The 19,836-nt window shown below is 38.3% G+C and overlaps 1 protein-coding gene across 4 annotated transcripts in view; it reads right to left on the bottom strand.

The window, feature by feature from the left end:
• LOC114140412 (gamma-aminobutyric acid receptor subunit beta-3-like) overlaps positions 1-19,836 on the bottom strand; it is a 57,849-nt gene that overhangs the window by 20,109 nt on the left and 17,904 nt on the right. For 2 of the 4 annotated variants that reach the window (XM_028010225.1, XM_028010227.1), the window contains exons 3-7: positions 18,281-18,372; positions 18,119-18,186; positions 4,311-4,531; positions 1,738-1,820; positions 335-472 (exon numbers count right to left, since the gene is read on the bottom strand). In XM_028010225.1, the coding sequence (XP_027866026.1) occupies positions 335-472; positions 1,738-1,820; positions 4,311-4,531; positions 18,119-18,186; positions 18,281-18,372 (602 nt within the window). Of the gene's footprint in view, positions 1-334; positions 473-1,737; positions 1,821-4,310; positions 4,532-18,118; positions 18,187-18,280; positions 18,373-18,500; positions 18,980-19,836 lie in introns of those variants that run through there. The other 2 variants (XM_028010228.1, XM_028010229.1) reach the window with 2 other exon arrangements.

Below are 19,836 nucleotides of genomic sequence, written 5' to 3' on the forward strand. Positions count from 1 at the left end.
ATGTCTGTTTCAGTGAAGAGCCACTCCAGCAGGCTTGTTCCAGCTGCAGCTACTTCAGGGAAACTTCAAAGGCAGATCTTACCTCATTTCAACCCAATTAGAGGCACTGACAAACACAACTGTGGCTCTGAGGATTTAAGATCAACCCATCAAGCTTTGGCATGCTTGATGGGTTTAATCAATTGCTACAGAAATTGATTAAATTATCAGCTGTAAGACCAGCAGAAGCTTAATTTATATGATTTCATTTAAAGTTGTACAAAAAGCTTTAACCTCATGTAAAAATAAATAAATAAATGTTTTAGCTCTTTATGTATTTGAGTGCAGAGGTTACCTGTGGAAAAGACAACATTTCTGGAAACTAGTTTGTAGTCAACAATGGAGAACTGCGGCAGCTCGATCCGCGTCACCCCGGTTACGGCCGACTCGCCTCCCTTCCAGTAGAACTCGATGTCATCTGTGGTGTAGCCATCTGCAAGAGAAGAAACACGAACACACCAAGGTGTAACCATCTGTCAAAGCCATCGCAGGAGACCAAGATATGCAGCGTTGCTGATCGTCCAACTGGGCTGTCATTCTGGAACTGGACAGAAAAAGAAATATAACATGTTTGAAGTTGCTTCAAAGAACCAGACGTTAGTTGAGTGTTAATTGAGTGTTTTACTTTAAAAGTAAAAGGCTTAATAGATTTCTTCAGGAGAATGTAGTTACCAGTTAAGGGTCTTACACTAATACACTAATTTAGGTCAATTTTCACACATATACCGCACTTTTTACACCTAAAACCATCTTAGAGAAGAATAAAAAACGTATTTCATGTAGTAGCATAATCTCATACTAAAATCCAAAATTTACTTTTAGTACATATAATAAGAGGTTCTAAATATTTCAGAAAATAATTTGATTTAAAAAAATATTCTTAAGAGGGACACTTACTGGTATCCAAGACAATATCTTTATAATAACTGCAACTGAGCTTGTAGAAAATCCCTCAGTGGTTGTGTGGTTATGATTCAAGAACCTATTTCCTTTTGACCCTCTTCAAATTGGGAAATAAAGGAAAACAGGTTTTAAAGGTAAGGCAGATGTGTTTTGATCCTCATACATTAGAAAGCTGCTCTCCCAAACTTGTCTAAATCTACAGTCAGACCAACACAGGACATCAAGCAGAACTAAAAGGCCAAAAGATCCAGGAAGTCTTGATAGAGTCCATCATAAACTTTTTGTAATAACATCAAAAATAATACAAATTTGCTGGTCTATGCCAGGAGACCTAAAATAGGTCATGAAATAATGGGATCCAAAAAATTTGACCAAATCAACAAAAAAATGGTTCACCAGACACAAAATCAACTTCCTTCTGTCATCGTCTCATATCCTACACATAAACCCTATAAAAAACACACACTAAGGCTTTTTATGATTTGTTGCCTGTAATCAAATACTAATCTTAAAGCGAATCACAATATTCATTGTACACCAGGCCGATCTCCCGCAGCTGCTACATCATAAAATTACCCAATCAGAACCGGCAAGCAGCAAGGGACCTGTGGGTGATTAATTCAAGTAGAAAAAAGCCGACTTCATCAAAAGAAATTCTGTTTGAGTGTCGGCTAATGTCTCCATTGTTGCAAAAACAACCTTCCTCATATTCAGCCCGTTACAGAGCCGTAGTCTTTATCAAAAATTAATAAATTAATCTAGTTTTAGGAGCAAAAAAAACGCCCATGTACTCACAGCTCTCTATCTCCAGAGTGCAGTTCTGCTCATCCAGGGGATACCTCCTGAGGTCCATCATGCAAGCAGCTGTTGTTGTTATCCTGAAACACAACAAACAGATTGAGAAAGAGATAATCTCATTTTCTTTCCACTTCAAAATGATGGTAGTGATGCTTTTGTTGTGTGTTAATCCATTGGATTAAAACCAAATGAACTATGTATGTGAATAATTTTGCCAGGCAGTACATATCAGACTATGAAGCTGCGGGATGTTCTGTATGCTAAGCAGTCTAGATTGACCGAAGAGTGTAAGGGACAGCAGTAATCCAGTTAGCCTGAAGTATTAAGCTAAAAGCACCTGCTTATGTTAGTCATCTTTAAAGCAAACTAATTATCCGCTTGTCTTTGCATCAAATTCCTGAGCTGGTTTCACATTAAAATAGACTCCTGGCATTGTCATCTCCAAAACACATTACTGCAGCGTCCCGGAGTCAAAATGTTGACTGCGTAAGCATGTACATAATTAAACTATAAGTCACTGACAGACACCAGTCCATACTGATATTTTACAATCTGTTTATCTCTCTGGCATAAAAAACTGGTCTCCCTCCAGCCTCTGATTAGGTGAAAAAAACACACAAAAAATGCAAACACTACTGCAAATGTTGGCACAGCTCAGTGCCTGCTCATCTGAATTGGGTCGCAATGAGTTGTGGCTTTGTCTATGTGATCGCGAGCGCTCCGACGGCTGATGATCAGACAGTTAAAGTGAGGGGCAAAGTGAAATGCAAATTCAAAATGATTTCGGCTGAGTCTGGCCTGATTAAATGCCGGCTGCTTGGCAGTTAGCCACTGGATGTCTTCATTTAGCTAAGACTCCGATGAGGCTGTGGAAAGCCATTAGCTGATGTTATTATGCTGTTAAAATTACACCAACAAAGTGGGTTTCTATAGCACAGACATATTGTCATTACTGTGGCACTAGATACAGATTATGTTGCTTACAGACTGTAATAAATAATCATTTTTAGAGATAAATTATGCATTTTGTGTATCTTTGTCTAAACGATTGTAATGAAAGGTGATCAGATGTTCATTAAAACAGCCATTTTGTCTGGCACTTGGTGTTAAGAAAACCAGTAATCAGCTCAACTTCATTTCCAGTAAGTATGAGCATCATTCCTCAGAACAAAGTATATTTATAATGTATTCAGATTTAGAAGAGATGAGGCTTGAAGAAGCTTTAAAAAATAGACAGCATATAAAGACACAATCTTTTTCTCACTGCATGACATTACTCAGTCAAAACTATTCCTGTTTTAGGAGACTATAGGAAGAACATTTAGATTTTTGTATTAATGTCGACCAAATTTGAAGTTTACATACACTAAGGTTACAATGGCTTTTAAAAATGGTGGCATTGCTTAAAAGCTTCTTCTTGTTTAATTTACATAACATAAATTAAACAGTGGCATTTTCTTAACATGAAATCAATCTGTTTACAGCTAGATACTCAACTTTACCTGACTTTAATTTACATAACAGCTCTAATCAAAAACACCCCGGCATTTCTCCTCCATACTTTGATCTCTTGAATGCTCTGTGAGGTCTATAAGTAGCCCACTAGGCTAAATGCTCTGAACTCCACTGGCATAATCAAGCATTGCTGTTTGACTTTAAAGTACTGACACATGCAAATGCAGGTATGCTAGCACACAGCCAAACAAAGACGCACACACACGCTTCTCTCTGCGCACTCTGACAATTCAAAGCTTGCATCCATATTCATAGGTCATGCCGAATCCTCTGAATTAGCCTGACAAAAACATCAATGGAGAACACAGAACAGGGGCTTCATAAAACAAGTATTCACCAACAACCTGGAAGCTGAGCTTTGCATTGTACAATATGTCTAAAATGTTCATGCATTTCTTTATTGTTATTTAAAGACAATATGGGTCAGTTGCTTACACCACCAAACTGATCATTGATCAGCTAGAAGAGTTAGTACACAGACTTTATCCTGTTATTTATCTGAGATGGAAATCAGTAGCTGCATTTCCATTGACCATATGATTGGGCAACTTAGAATTACGAAAACACATCAGCTTAACGTAAATGCCAATTTAGATAAAACTCTTGTTTTTCGATAAAATGTTGTTTTGCACTAGGACAAGTTGGTTTTTCAGCTCTACCAAAATTAGCGTATTTTGCAAAACTGCAATGAAAAGGCATCACGAGTTATGTCATCAACAAAAGGATGTTACTACTGGCAGAAAAGACAAAGATGATAACAGGAAGTGGTAGGAGGATGATGGCGTGGAATGTTTTTTAATGGCTTAGAGTGTGAACAAACTCATTTATATGTGATTCTAATTGGATGTCTTATTAAATGAAAACAGCCATTTCAAAATTATGTTTTTTGACAGTAGCTGAATATTGACAAAGTTTTGCTCACATTTGTGGGTTGAAAATTTGGGTGTGGTTTGACAAATGGGGTAGTAAACATCTGCAGAGACGGCCCACTTTTTGTGACCTCTCTCAAAAACAAAGATGTCCTTTGAAAAGTCAATGAGACAACAAGACCATACCTGAGCCCATATAGGACAGTCCCGTCTGGGTGAAGGCGAATCATGCGATTTTTGACTGTGACTCCATGAACAAAAGACTTCTTGTCATTGAGGAAGTAGGTGTCTGGGACCCACAGCTGGTCTGCAACCCTGTTGTCCAGAGTCAAGTTTAGTGGGATTCCTATGTAGGCTAGACGCTTGTCCCTCCAGTACTGCTGGAAATACATGGTCAGCGTGTAGTCCTATGGAAGAAGAGAGATAGAAAACAAATGATTATAAAAACTTAAATATTGATTTACCCATTTTACTACATAGGACTAGGCACATTTAAACCAGTATCCTAAATGCAGCCTAGCCCCTCCCTATGGAAACCCTCTACTCAGTATTGTAAAGTACCATAGTGCATTGCACAAAAGGGCAGCATGACTCATCTACCTGCAGCTTCATTGAACATTTTTCTGAGGAAGATTTTCAAAAGTTGCTCTCCCCATTGACTGAATCTTTCTAGTACAAGAACATTGATTCACAAGGCTGAATCAATGTTCAGACACCTGAAAGCTCTTTAAACCAATTTAAATTTAAATGAACTTTCACTCAGTCATTTGGACAAAAGTGAATTATTCTCAAAAGGCTGATTGTAATGCATTTTTACGAAATGTCACACTAGATCTTTTTTTTTCTCCACACATAGCATCAGTTAACATTTAAAAACTTGTTCTAACTTCATTTCAATAACAAATAAAGGCATAATGCAATGTTAAATAACGCTTTAGCATTGACTTCTGACACATTTGGCACTGTAGCAAACACAATTTGATTCACAGATAAGCCATGCAGCCATGGGTTTTAAGGACAGTTTGATTTCTGTGCCGTCCCTGCAAAGGAGGATTGACTCACCTCAAAATGCCCAACGCTTGAAAATGAAAGTGATGAAAGAGAAACTGACAGTTTGACCTAGTTTGATTTGGCTAATAATTATCTAAACGCCATAGAGCATCCAGAGAACACAAAAATTTATTATCACAGACAAATACTTGCTCCTTAAATATTGGGGGGAAAAGAACAAAAATAAAAAAATAGGACGCATTTAGAACTTTATGTTTACAAATGCGGCAGCATAATTGGATTTATTGAAAAAACATACATTGCAATTTCAGCAAAAATACATACATATATATATATATATATATATATATACATTTGTGGGTATGTATGTATAAAAAATATATATATATATATATTTTATTTTTTTTGGTTATTTTTTAACATCTCTGCATGAATGTATTATTGTTATATCCCTTTAAATTTCTGTGTATCAAACCAGCATGATCTGGCACTCAAAAAGAGTAAAAAACAAACAAAAAAACAAGGCATAAGTCAGTCCTTTTGTGAGAATACACATAATCCAACAGTGCAAGGGAATACTTGTGTTTTGTATTAATTGGGTAATATTTGACCAGCGCAGAAGCTGCGCCAGAGGCCCCGAGCCCTCCCCCTTCATTCCATACCACATAATCCAGTTACTCAAGCTAACTCTTCCTCTCCGTCATATCTATTTCTCTCTGTTTGCACCTCTCTTTTTTCCTCCCCCTCTCTCTTTCTCTAGGCAGTGCAGTGATCTTCACCATACCCACTGTTGTGTTGAAATGAAACCTGCACCAAGCTGGCACTGCTAAAAGCACACATGTCCCCGTGGTGCCAAACGGGAACCAGAACGAGATTAAAAGCGTCCACTGCAATAAGCGTTGCTTTCCAAAAGACTCATGTGTGACCAAGCTGTTACATAACTTGAATAGTTATTTGTCTCTTTGCGCCGCCAGAAACACTGTTTCTGATGCACAACAGGTTTTTGCATTTTCATGAGGGGAAGAAAATAGAATTCCAAGATAAACTCATGCAAATTCATCCCGATGTCTGAATTTTGTCTCTTTATCTATTTTTATTAACTTCATAATCAGTGAATATTTTATCCGCCATGCAGATATGAGGAAAGGAAGATCTTAGTCAGCACAGGACACAGATTGGACACTCAGCATGACAAGAAAAGCTTATTGGCACCAAGCCATGGTTGTACAGTAATACAACCATGGCATGTTTGGTAGCCTGCAACCCCCAATCACTCTCGGATTGTAGTCTTTAGAGAGCATGTGGGAGGAAATGTCAGGAATTAATGTGGCAATTACTTCTGTGTACTGCCATTATCTTCCATTACAAATCGTCCTTTTCTGCCCTTTCTTGAACAAGGCTCCCACTTTCAATAGAAAGCTTATTAAATCCATGTAATAGAAGCAAATAGTTATAACTGTAAGGCACAAATGTCTCCAGAAATGTTGACCGGCAACTGCTGTATCAATGCTTAGCGTACATTCAAATAATAAAAAAAACAAACACTGTAGGTCATTTAATTTGTATTTTTTTATATTTGTTACTCTTGAGTATATTTTTACCATTGAAAACATCTTTCAACCAAAGACACCCTGCTTACGTCATTTCTCACATTAAACGTTAAAGTTACATTTTTAAAGTGAAGAACTTTACTCAAGTATCAAATACATTGATTCTTTTTTGCATGTAGTTCTCTCAAAATGTCTCTACCCTCCACCTGAGAACACACTGGTCAGTAAAATGAAGTGCCATGGTACAACATATAAGTGGGAGAGATGACTCATGTACCCACAGCTTCAGCAAAAGTTTTCATGCAAAATTTTCAAAGAATTAATCCCCCCATCAGCCGAACATTTCCAGCACGGGGACCATGATTCACAAGGCTGAACTCTATGACACCTGAAAGCTTATTAAACCACTGACGCTTCGTTTAAATTCAAATGGACGTTCAATGCGATTTTTATCAAAATGCCAAGCTGCTGTTATTTGTCCTCATTCAGGAACATTTTAGCTGACGGACCCTTTTTTTTTTAAATGCATGTTCGCCTCTCTAACAAACATTTTAATCAAATACCTTGTATTCTTCTGAGAAAGAACCGGAACCACACATTTTACTCAACTACTTTAAAAAGGAAGGCACAATAACCACCGTATAGATATACAGGCAACTGTTACCTACAGTACAAAAATATCTAAATAAATATCTTTAACAGTTTAAAATGGATGAAAATGACAAAAAAAAAATAGAAAACTGTCAGTTGATATTATCGTGCAATTTCTCAGTTTGGTTCAGTTCTTTCAGACAAACAAAGTCTGAGTCTACTGGGAAAATATATACACTATTAAAGAGCATAAATAACATTTAATGTATATTTACTATGAGCACAGTAAACAGGTGCTGTTAGCAGGTTGAACTCACTGATAGAGCTCCACACTAAAATCACTTAAAATTTCAAGCTAAACAAAGTTTGTGATACCAGGCTATTTGACGCCGGGCTACCTACAGCTCTACTGAAGTCATCAATAAAAGCTTGTAGTCTAAATAAAAGCTTGTAGACATTAGCTGTCTCTTTCTGTCCCATGTTTCAGCCATGGGAACTACTGTATATGAGCTTGTCTTCTGCAATGACTTACAACAGAAAGAAGTTTGGCTTGTAAATGGATGGCGGCAAACTAAAAACCTTTCCATCAGTAACGGCAAATGTTCTAGTCCTATTGATAGCGGGAGCCTGCAGAGGGAATTTGCTGTCTGAATCCATCCTATTGTCTTTCTTTCTTTCCATTACCACTGTAACTTTACCCTCCATCATCCCCTCCGAATGATTGATGCCTTTCATGCTGCTTGGCTTTGACCCTCACTCCCCACCCGCTCCCTCTTCCACCGTACTTCCTCCTTTACGCCTGAGGCTGGCATCTTCCACTCGACGTGTCGGCAGGTGGGCTGCTCAGCGAACACCTCATAGGATCATAAATGATTTAAACAAACAGTGTAGCCTGTGTAAACATGCGGCCAAGAAGTCCTCATCAATGTTGTATGGAGACAATCAAAATGAATTTGAGATGAAGCAAGCACTGCTTTTGCAATACCTACCCAGGAGTCGGGTGTTTTTCTTTTTACTTTTCTATTTTTTTTTAAAGGAAGTGAGCTCTGGGTTTCTATGAACTAGAACTGAACATTATAAATTATTGACACCTTGCCCTAGTCCCTAAAGCTCTGCTTTAATGCCGTTGTTTGTGCATTAGCATATGTTTTCCGCAATAATAAAGACGGTGACCATTGGAAATGATTTCCAGCACGCCTTAATAATTTAATTAACCGTAGGGTATAATCATTTCCATTCAGGGTGTGCGAGAGTTCAGATAAGCAGAGTTTTGGCTGCGAACTGACCCATATTCAGTTTAATCTCTGCCTCTCCACTGCACTGAAAATGGTATAGCAACACAAGCAAAAGCGTCAAGGAAATGTCCTGTTTGTCACATTCTGCCCGTCAACAAAGCAAAAAGAAAAGAAGTTTATGATGAAGAAAAACAACAATATATACCGACTTCGTACTCTACATGAACCCTGATCCAGTAAAGCAGTTTTAGTCACTTTAATGTAATTTGGGCGCGCTCTCTCTCCCCTCGGGATGGCCCTACAGTGGTAAATCACCGCAGTGCGGGGGAATCCCTCAATGATTTCCTACACCCCTCCTTCCACGGATATAACATAGCAAAAAAATAGCAGCATCCCTTATAGAGAGCACACACCAGGATTTGATTGAAATGACTTTTTTTCCATTAAATGACAGCATCCGACTTCAATACGTCTGATACTTTTATGATGTTTTACCTTCATAAATAGGAAATAGAGGAGGAAGAAATAAAGTAGAAATGTTCCCACCTATGCTATTCAGAATACATATTGCTTTTTATTGTCTATTAGTAAATTATGACTGATTCAGTCTGCAATACATGACGTTATAGAATGACATTTAGTGTTACAAGTGTAACTTGATTAGTAGTTCTAGAGCAAAAGGCTTTTAGTTCCACAAGCGGGTCCAAATATCAAATTTTAGTCTAAATACAATGGCTAAACATAAAGCCTTAAACCCTTTTTATACATTTTCTTGATATTTGGTGGAATTGCTTTTAAAAGTAGAACTTGGATAAAACATTTTGGGTTCCACAAGCTTCCCACAATGGCTTGCTTGAATCTTACCCCAGTGTGAGTTAGGTTCGTCAGAGATCTCTGCTTTGTAAGGACGACCAATTTGTTGCCCTTTTGCCATTTGTTGCTAATTTGGATGTACACTGAAGGTTGTAGTCCATGTGGAAGACCTTTAACTTCCTGGTTCATGTCCTGGGATGTTGCCTGAATAGTTACATTTAAAGTTATTTTCCTCATGACGCTATCTATTTTGTGTTGTGCACATTAAAGTATAGAAGTATCGAAAAAGACAATAAGAATTCTGAAAGATTTTAACTTCATCCTGTATTCCCTATTTCAGTGTTAAAATATATATTTTCTCCCTCGTTTCCTGTGACCTTCCCAATGTCCTTCCTTGTGGAGTTACTTCTTTCCATCTTTTTTCATTGTATTCTAACTTTCATTCTTTCTTGTGTCTATTTTCCTCCCTCTCCCTTAGATCTTTTCTTGTGCCCTTACTTATTTTCTTTCGTTTCTCGGTCCATTCGGCTTCATTTCTGCTCAGTCTCCATTCCTTTCTATGAGTCCTTCCTTTCATTTTTCATTGCATCATCCCTTTCTTTCATTGACCGAGTCCTACCTGCATTCCGTTCTTGAGTCATTCCTTCCTTTCATTCCTTGTCAGCTTCCTTATGCCCTCATCTCCGTATTCCTTCCCTTTTTCCCTACCTTGTCACTCCATCCTTTTTCCTTCCTTATTTTCTTTCCTGCCTGTACAGTGTCCTCCTTTCTGCCCTCCTTCTCCACTCTTCTTCTCTTTACCTATTCCATATTTAAATCAGTTATAGTTAACTTTTGTATTTTTTGCATAAAATGAAGATAAAAGACTAAGAAGTCCAGAAGGTTGAATCTGGAAAAGTCTAGAATTTCCCCACAAGTACTCTATTGGAGCCTTGTGACCTGACTCAAAGATTGTTGTGGAAAGGTACAAGAGAACAAAATCGCTAAGAAAACTTGTTTGGTGATTACTAAGACTGCAGCAACGCCAAGATATCATTCACACTTGTTCCCCAATTTGCAGCTATTCAACCAAGGCCTAATGGGTTGTGAAGCAGATAGCAGAGTCTTCATCCAGTCGTACAGCAACCTTTTAATAAATGCTAGAACATAGTGTTCCTGTTTTTGATAGCAGTGAAGTTTTTACTGCTTTCTTCCATTAGAGTAGGTGGAATCTTTCTGTCTGAAGACCTTTGGAATAAGCAGTCATGAATCAAATTTACTACACCGTTTTATTTGTTGCCCGTCTGCTTGAGTGGCACCAATGAAGAGAATAAGGCTGGCTCCTATGGACTGTGCATCTCCCAAGCCTGCAGTGTGTCAAAGGTGTATGCACCTCTGAGTATGGCTTCTATCACAAGGGAATCTTTGGAAACCTCCACACCTCTCACCTCAAATCATGGGTTCTGTCATTTGGCTGGCACTATAAGCCAAGAAAAGCTCTCTTTGCTCACTCTAAATCTTAGTGATCATCACTCAACCCACAGCATGCTTTCTCCTGAGGCCAATTACATTCCATCAGCCAGGAAGCCGGATGCAGGATAAAAGACACGGGGTATATTAAGCTGGAGAGAAAAGTTGTGCTCTTGCTGCATAGCTGGAAGAGCTATACAAGATAATTAGGAAAACACAGTTATTGCTTTGGCAACATCTGAACCCAAGATGTACTTTATGCGGACTCAGCCTTACATCAGGTATTTAAGACCTAACCGTAATGCCGGCTCAGATCGCTTCGATGTCGTTCAGAAGGAATCTGAAATCTGGGAGCAGATATTTACGTAAGAAACAGGTTTTTCGTGGTACTGGTGCAAGATCCGAAAAAAGTAAGCAAGGAGCAGGAACATTTGGAGATGGAAAGATGGAGATCTTTTCACCTCTCCAAAATGACAGCCTTTTTTCTTCTTCTTCTTTTTGACACCCACACACAGCCGTGGGTGTACAGATGACTGGCTTGTTCAGCCTGTTACTGTGACTACATTTACTGTGCATGCTCTGACCGTTTCTCTCTGAGCTCTGCCTTTAGTCGAGCTCAAACTTCCTTTCCTGAGGCTGAATTTCCTAAAACAACCTCCATAAACTCTAAATATTAGCTGAAGAAAGGGGACTTTGGACAGAGTTCCTTCAAAGATTATGACTGAACACCTCAAATTTTGTCAACACCCACAAACATGAATGTGTTCATTTGGATCTAAAGTGAAAGACCAATATGGTAAAGCAGAATTATGAGACATTATAAATTAGTTAGTGGGATATTAATGCTTCTTACCACAACAAAGATTCACACCTGGAAGTGAGTGTGTTGGTACTGAACACACACCTACACACAGTGCCCTTATTTTTAACCCTCATTTCCTTAATAAAGGTGTTGGAAACCAATTAAATGGAGACATGCTCCGTTATTTCACTTTTATCTCCAAGCTTCACTTTAAGGTTAAGCTAAGGAATTAAAGCTACAGAAGAAAGGCTTAAGTTGAAGGATAAAACTGTAATTTACTGATCGATTGTTTTTGTTTTAGTTACAGTTGTCAGCCCGAGTATTAATATGGTGCTAACAGCTGAAACATTTTCAACGGACTTCCTATTTCCTATACACTGCCTTCGCGCAGTCTTTCCCTTGCTCTGATCTTGTCCTAGCATGCGTTTCTCATCAAGCAAGGCCCACAGAACACCCCAAGCAAACCTCAGAGGTAATTAATAAGCCTTTCTCAGACATTTTAGCATCTGCTTGTGCAGGAGCTCACTCTCTGCCAAGGTGTTGGAGCACACTACGTCGACCTTCCCTGCCAGGTGGATTTTTTGTTTGTTTGTTTGTGGGCGAGCCAGATGCCATCTTTCAAGCTTTCAAATATGCTTGGATCAAGCTGCCTCTCTTTGCTGGGCTCTTTTCTCATGTTTTACTCGCACCTTCCATCTCTCCGCAAGTTTTCTGCTTTAAATAAACTCCAACTCATCTACCCGTTTGTCATTTTTCCCCATCAGGTTCGCCTGTGTGATATAAATTTGAATCTGAACAATCAAACTGCTGGAACAAAAGACAGCTCAGTTAAACTGTGTGGACTCAGGTGTATGAGTGAGTGCATTCCTTTGTAAGTCAAAGGATAATCAGGGACAAAAACTGTAAATCAAATCTGAAATTATTAGTAGCATTGGCAATCTATCCCAGAAAAATTCTAAAAAAATAAAAACTTTGTAGGTAAGCTCTTGGTGCTGTCTTATTTACAATGTCTCAGATGCTTCTTGTTTTCCTGTTTAAACAACAAAAAAGAAGAGGTCCTTACACACATCCTTGCTGCCTCCCTACATTAGTTTTAATGCTAAAACAACGCCTTACACCAGGAAATTAGAAGCATTTGCACTTCTTTTAAATCATATACCAACTGTGTGACACATCAATCCAACAAACGCAGATTGAATTCATAGATTTTCAGGATGTCTGAAGTGACAAAACTGGAGTTTTGGTAACTGGTCACACTTTTTCTACCTCCTCACATATCTTATCCTTGGAGCAAACCCAACACAAATCTCCAGCAGAGCTATTTTAATCAGGATGCAGTGTGTGGTGCAGTGTCTTAAAAACAATGGGAAGTTGTATCTTTTTGGATTGTTTTCCTTCAGCACTGAGGAATCTCTGCTTTCTTGTCCAACAAATTCCCTAACTCCAAGCCTTATTTCAGCACAGCCAGCAGTCTCTGGAAATAAACTTTAATCTTTTTGGACCGGTTTTTCATTATGTCTGCAGATTTTCTCGCTAAATTAGTGAAGATGAAATGTTTTCCGAAGCAAACGTAGAACTGAGTTCTTGAAGACTTGTCAGAAGTAGTTTTTTTGTTGTTGTTTTTTCACGGGAGAAAATGCAAATCGCAGTATTCATGTGCAGTTTAGCACTGATCAAAGGTTGACACAAAAGCATTGATTCTCTTGTTTGTCTTTGGAGCAAGCATCCCCATGATAGAACAACAGACAGCTCCAACACTGGATCAGTACCATCCACCAAATGTCAAACGCTGAAAACAACAAACAGCTTGTCGTGAGCTTCAACACTGGAGAACGGCCACGAATTGTCCACTTAGCTAGCACAGATGCAGAGCTGCACATGTGCGGTCCCTGTGTGAATCGGTGGCAATCAGAGACAGACCTAATTAATTAGCAGTTTACGTGTGATCTCAACTCTCTGATTCCCTGGTTGATCAGTGGCTTTCATCTGCTCCGCAGAGAGTAGACTGCTTGGCCCACCAGCTCCTGTTAACAGCACTCCCATACTGTCAAATCCCACTGCACCCGTTTTTAACGCTTAGCTCCCCCTTATCAAAAAGAACAACTCTGTTAGAGCATAAGCATAAAATACAAAAGAAAATACAGAAACTTTTTTTTTGACACATGATAGATAAAGAAAAAAAATTTCAGTTAAAATATTAATCCTTTTAAGGAAGTGCAAACAAAGTAAATAAATACATTTTTGGTTGATCAATTAAATCAATAAATAAAGTTATAAGTTTTTGATGAAGAGTCAGGAAACATGAATACATATTTGTTTTTTATGACACATATATGGAATTATGATCTAAATATTGTCAAGAAAGCATTTATTATACTAATAAAAACAAGCAAAAAAAGACAAATGACAAAAATAAAAAGTCATTCTTGAGAAAAAAAACTAAACAGTATGCTTTTACTTTACAATGCAGGTGCATATCGCTGTGTTTTTTGTTTACAGTTCCTCTCAATCACGTTAGGTTAACGTTATATATTCTTATTTCCTACTTTCTTGAGCTCCATGCAGCTCCTTGAATGTAAATGACTGCAAATTAATAAACTCTGTATGATTACACTGATATATCACTTGTTTTATCTGAGCACCCAATATAGCAAACCTTCCCGAAACTAACTTTTAAAAAACCCTAACTTAGAAACTTAATGATATTTTGAATATTTAAAAAAAAGAGAGTTTAGTTGAACTTTTGGAGGAGCATTAAAGTCTTTCACCCAAACAAAAAGTTTAATACTTGCATTTGGCGTTTTAATTTTATTTTACTTTATTGGATTAATTAACAGCGACATCTCAGTGTCAGACTGTCTGCTTTCTTTATACTTCTTTGCAGTTAGAATGTGAACATTGAAGACTTCATGCAGCGGGAAGCAGAGTCTTTTTAGTCTTCAGCAAGACCTACATCTGCCTGATGGATGTCAAAGAGTCACCGGGAGGTGCATTTAAAATTAAACTGAGCAGAGAAGACTCTATTTTTACTCAACTGCTTAACTAGATACTATATGACCCTGTGATTAAGTTTTATTTTATTTTAGCTGCAATTGGATTAGGGGTTGTAAGTGAAGAAACCATGAATTCTGATCTGTGCCAGAATATCATAACGGAGAAAATCTGACTTTCAGTTCACCTCTGAAAAGCTAAAATAAAGGTTTTCCTTGAATCCTTAGCGGTGGCCTACCCAAAGTACTGACTTGAGATGCGGTGCTCCTAATAGGTGCCAGGGTGGAGAAAACAATAGAACAGGAATCTTAGTATTTCCGATGAGTTATGGAAATAATTACTTTTATATGGAAATGTTGTTTCATTGTGTGTTATTTACTGGTAGATACAATCAAAACAATGTGTGTCTACATCTAGCTAGAGAAACGGCTTGTCCCATTTTTGTTTACATCTGATGAAGAAGGGAGTTGCACATTTGTTTTTGTTTAAGTACACTGCTTTAGAGATGTAAATAAATGCTCATGTCTAAAGGTGTTCCTGGTCTTTATAGGCCAAAACAAGCAAAATGATTGAATATAGTCATTTTCAAAATAAGACCAATTAAGTCAATCCTTTGTTGTCTTCTGCTTTCAGTGGTCATGATTTGGGTTCAGTACTACTCTGCAAACCCTCAAGCACATCTCCCAGCCTTCGTATTTTAGCAAACAATAGCAACTTTTCATGAATAGAGGCCATTTTTTAAATACTGTCAAAAAGGAAAGCACTCCGTCTCAAATGCATTTGTGGAGTTTCTATGAGGAATACGTGCCCAGAAAGCCAACAAAAGCTGCACCAATCAATAGTTAAAGTCACCTGGTGAACTAATCATTGAGTCATTATTATTGATCAGAAACCTGCCCACACACAAACACACATCTCCTCCTTCCCAAAGGATCGCTCTCTAATGCATTTCAGGGAAGGTGAAGGCAGACCAGAGCAGGACTGTCGTCCTGATACGATGTGAGATGTTTCTGACGTCACCAGTACAAACCAAGTTGAGGTTTTAAATAGTCACAGATTCAAAACTGCCGCAAAATGCAGTTCTTGCGATGTAAAGTGTCTTTAAAAGCAGACAGATGTCTGCTTTTTCTATCTCTTGCTTTGTGGTAGTTTTAAATATCCTGAATATTGTTTCTTTACAGTTCTACTTATATAGATTCACAGTTAGTATACTAGCTGATTAAAGCAGGCAGTTTGTGGCTGGTAAACAGACATAGCTTCCTAACAGTAGCTTTAAAGCTGGGTTTTGTTTTCCCCTAACTGTTTACAACATTGGTATAACTTGATAGAATCAGCCAATCCTTTTCCTACGATCAACTGTCTTTGACTGCAGCGCCATGTCTTTGTTGTGAGAAAAGCTCAGCAGCTCGCCGGCCATCAGCTCTAATGAAAGTCATGATGGCAGCACCTGTGCAGGCAGCGACCCGTGAAAGCTGTCAGAGCAGAGGTGTTGATGTGGAACCGGAGACTTGCAGTTAAAAAAAGGCAACGCCTGTAACTCAGCTCGGCGCCCGAGCCTGAAAAATCTCTCTTATTTTAGTTTCGCTCCTGCAAAGAACAGGAAGAAGCGTAGCCACTGGCAGATCATTTCCAACTGCAATTTGGGTCATCATCAGCTGATATTTTAAGATACAATAGCCTGAAGTTACTTTTCTTGCATGCGGGTGCACGTGTCGACATGGTAAGGGGAAGGAGGGGGGTGCAGGCTAAAGTGGGGAGCAGTTAGCTCACAAATTAACTAATCCAATCTGAGCTCTATGATAGCCGTCTGCTCGGAGGGGCCTCCGGGGAGGACAGTGTTACGGTAACAGCCGAGGTTAACAAGCAGAGCTGTGAATTCTTCTGCATCAAAAAGATCTGAATGGAGAGCTCTTGGAGTGTATTGATTGTTAGAGCATGGCTGCAGCGTTAATCTTGTCTCTAAAGTGAGCCTTCTGTCTGAGGATTGTTGGAAGCAATATTGCTGCTGCTGCTGCTTCTCTCTCCTGCCAACGTTCCAGATAAAGAAACACCAAAAACCCACATGACCGTATTATGTGTTGGGGCGGGGGGACAAGTGGAGGAAGTAAAGGAGGAAGCAGGACTGCATGGTCAGTATAGAGAGACAAAAGTGCCACAATTTAGTTAAAAAAAATAAGTTAATAAATACTTATTTATACATGACCTAAGAAATAATTAATGTAATGATGATTTGAATGTAATTTTTTTTCCACTGTTAAGAAATTCTGTTACAAAGTCCACTTCAGACCAATTAAATTGACTAGTGTTGTCCCCCAGTCCACAATTTAAAGGAATAACATGGACATATCGGTCCCAACACTGTATGGTAACCTGACCCACCTAAACTGTCACCACTACAGGTGCTGGTGATTTCTGACCTTTTTCTACCCATTTTTATGTCTTTTCAGATTCAGTAGTTCTAGACTTGACTTTTGTTTTTAACTACAACATGATGATCAGGGGAACTTTTCATATATTTCTTTATTCATAGTATATTGTGAGAAAACATGGTTTTATAACCATGTTTTATAACTCTATAATGTTGCTTTATTTATATATTTATAAATGCTAAAAGAAGGTAACTTAGAGTAGGTTTGTCAGAGGTCATAAACTGTCGTACATCAGGGGAGCGAAGTCGCCCAAAATTAGAGATCAGAACCAAAATAAATGAAAAAGTGTAATACATTTAAAATAAAATTAATATACACTTATGTTTGTAAAAAAATACAAGTAGAAAATATATTAAATGGGAACAAGTAGGCATGGAGTAAAAATTAGGAGCAAACAAGTAGGAGTAAAAATTGGCAAAAAGTCAACAGAAGTGTTAACTTTTTAATGACCGTTATGCTTTTCCAACAGAACTAATACACTTGCATAAAGCAGCAGCACCTCTGTGACCCAGTTGCTGGTAACGCAGAGATGATGCAGCACTGTCAGAATATCCCAGAGGCGGATGAGAAATGGAGTTGAAATTGTATTTGTAAAAGAGATGTCGAATTTGCAGTGATAGTAAAGCCATGGCCAATATTCATTAAAGGTTTATATAATGTTTGTACCTTTGAAATGTATTGCTCATCAAGCTAACTTTCTAATTTGAACTGATTGATGGCAAGTTTAATTCATATTTTTATTATTCATGAATTAAATTTTGGCACTTCTGAGCCGCCATAGATTTAGACAAACACACTAAATAAACTCATCATGTTTATTTATCATCATCTGACACCACATTTAGCCTCGTGCAAATTGTTAACACAAATTAGTTTAATTAATTTCAGTTGAAATTTGAAATCTTTTGATTTTTTTATTGAATTTTATCACTTCTGGACCCCTGTAGATTTAGACAAACGCCATGTTTACCTCTGACATTTAGCCTCATGCAGATTTTCTGAACAAATTACTTTACGTAATTAAAGTAATCAATGTACATTTGAAATCTTTTGACAATTTAGTTAGTTAATTATGGCAGTTCTGCACCTCCATAGTTGTGCTAAAACATAAAAATCCACTCACCATGTTGACTTCTGACACCATGTCTATGCTGGCCACATCTATACTCATGCCGACTGCAACTGGGGGGCCTGGAAGAGGTTAAACAGTGTTGTGTACCTGACCACCATAGTGCGAATGGCGCCAAACCAGCGCGCCAATGATTGACCATCATGGGCTGTGTACCTCCAAAGTCCGGTCTCAGTCGGATGTCGTACCCCTTCAGTAGTTTATCCACCGTTTCCTTCACGATGGACATGTTGCCCGGTTCGTTGACGCTGAAACAACAGCGGAGGAATGAGAGGAAGCACCACCCAAAGGCTGCTGTGCCAATTAACCTGAGCAATAACCTTGACTTGTTGGGCGCAGAAACAAAACAAGAAAGAAAAAAAAAACGAGCACTCACCTTTTTGCGCAGCACACAATCGCCCCAATAACCAGCGCGGACAAGGCGCGAAATTGACGAACCTTCGGCAGAGTAAACATCTTCCTTGTCCAATCTAATTTGATTTGATTGTTACCTGCTATAATTAGTGATATTCTTTATCCCTTGATGTTTACAGACACCTCCTACGCCGCAATCAACAGTCTTTTCGCACGCAAATCCATGGAAGACTCCCCCCTCGCACAAAAAAATTATAATACACCAGCAGAAAGTCGACTGAGACGCGGAAAAAGTCTGCTGCAGACGGAGTCAGATGTGGAATGTGGGTTGACATCGCCTCCCTCGGCGGGATTGCTGGGCTTCGCCTGGGTGTTTTTTTTTTTTTTTTTTATTTGCCCATGTTTAAATGTGCGAGAGGCTCTTAAATTGAGACGCTGGAGCGCATATTGATGAGGGATGCTGCTGCTGCTGCTGCTGCTGGTGGTGGTTGTGGCACTAGGCTTGTTCAAACGAGAGAGGGAGCTCAACACTTAACACACTGTAAAAAATGTCCACAACCTGCAATCAAGATCAAGTCCAAACATAAAAGATTATATGTAAGCAAAATGTTCAAATAATTTGAATTAAGACATTTTAAATGGTAGCGCATAACTTCTGACGATTTGGCTACTGTTCAATTGTTAGCAAATGGTTTTTGAAATAAAAGGTATACATTAAATATCAATGAGACGAAATAGTTGTAGTTTGATCAGTTCGAGCATTCTAAATTGTGGCCCCCAAAAACTTTGAAACAGCCCTTTAGCTTTGCGTTGATCAACTGGACCAATGCACCATTAACAGCTAACAACAAGCTAATAACGGTATTCCCACGGTACTTATACATAGTTTATAATTTGTCTGTCACTATCAGCAAGACCACACCCCCTAATGTTGTAATGTTGGCTTTCCAAACTGGACAGAAGTTCTTCACTAGTACCAACCACAACATCCAATATGGCTACCATGAGTGTAAAGGGTAGCAATCTTTAATTAACTGTTTACTTGTATGTCTAAATGTTTGTATCTCAATAAATTAGTCATACGCAAAATGCTAAAAGATAAAATCTTAGAAAATATGTTGCTACAGTGTGTAGTAGCTTGTTTTGAGAGAAGTAGTTAGCCTGGTTGCTAAACACACGAGTTAGCAAATCCTACTACTTGACAAACTTGTGACTGGGATACAAGGATAACAAAGATTCAACTTCAATCTTCTAAATTAAACGGAATGATAAACATGGCAGCCATTTTGGATTACAAAGTCGGGGCTGTTAATAGTTCTGACTTTGAAGAGGTTTCTTAATTAAATTTAACAAGAATG

This window comes from Xiphophorus couchianus, chromosome 24 (assembly GCF_001444195.1).
Source record: "Xiphophorus couchianus chromosome 24, X_couchianus-1.0, whole genome shotgun sequence".
Lineage (NCBI taxonomy): Eukaryota > Metazoa > Chordata > Actinopteri > Cyprinodontiformes > Poeciliidae > Xiphophorus > Xiphophorus couchianus.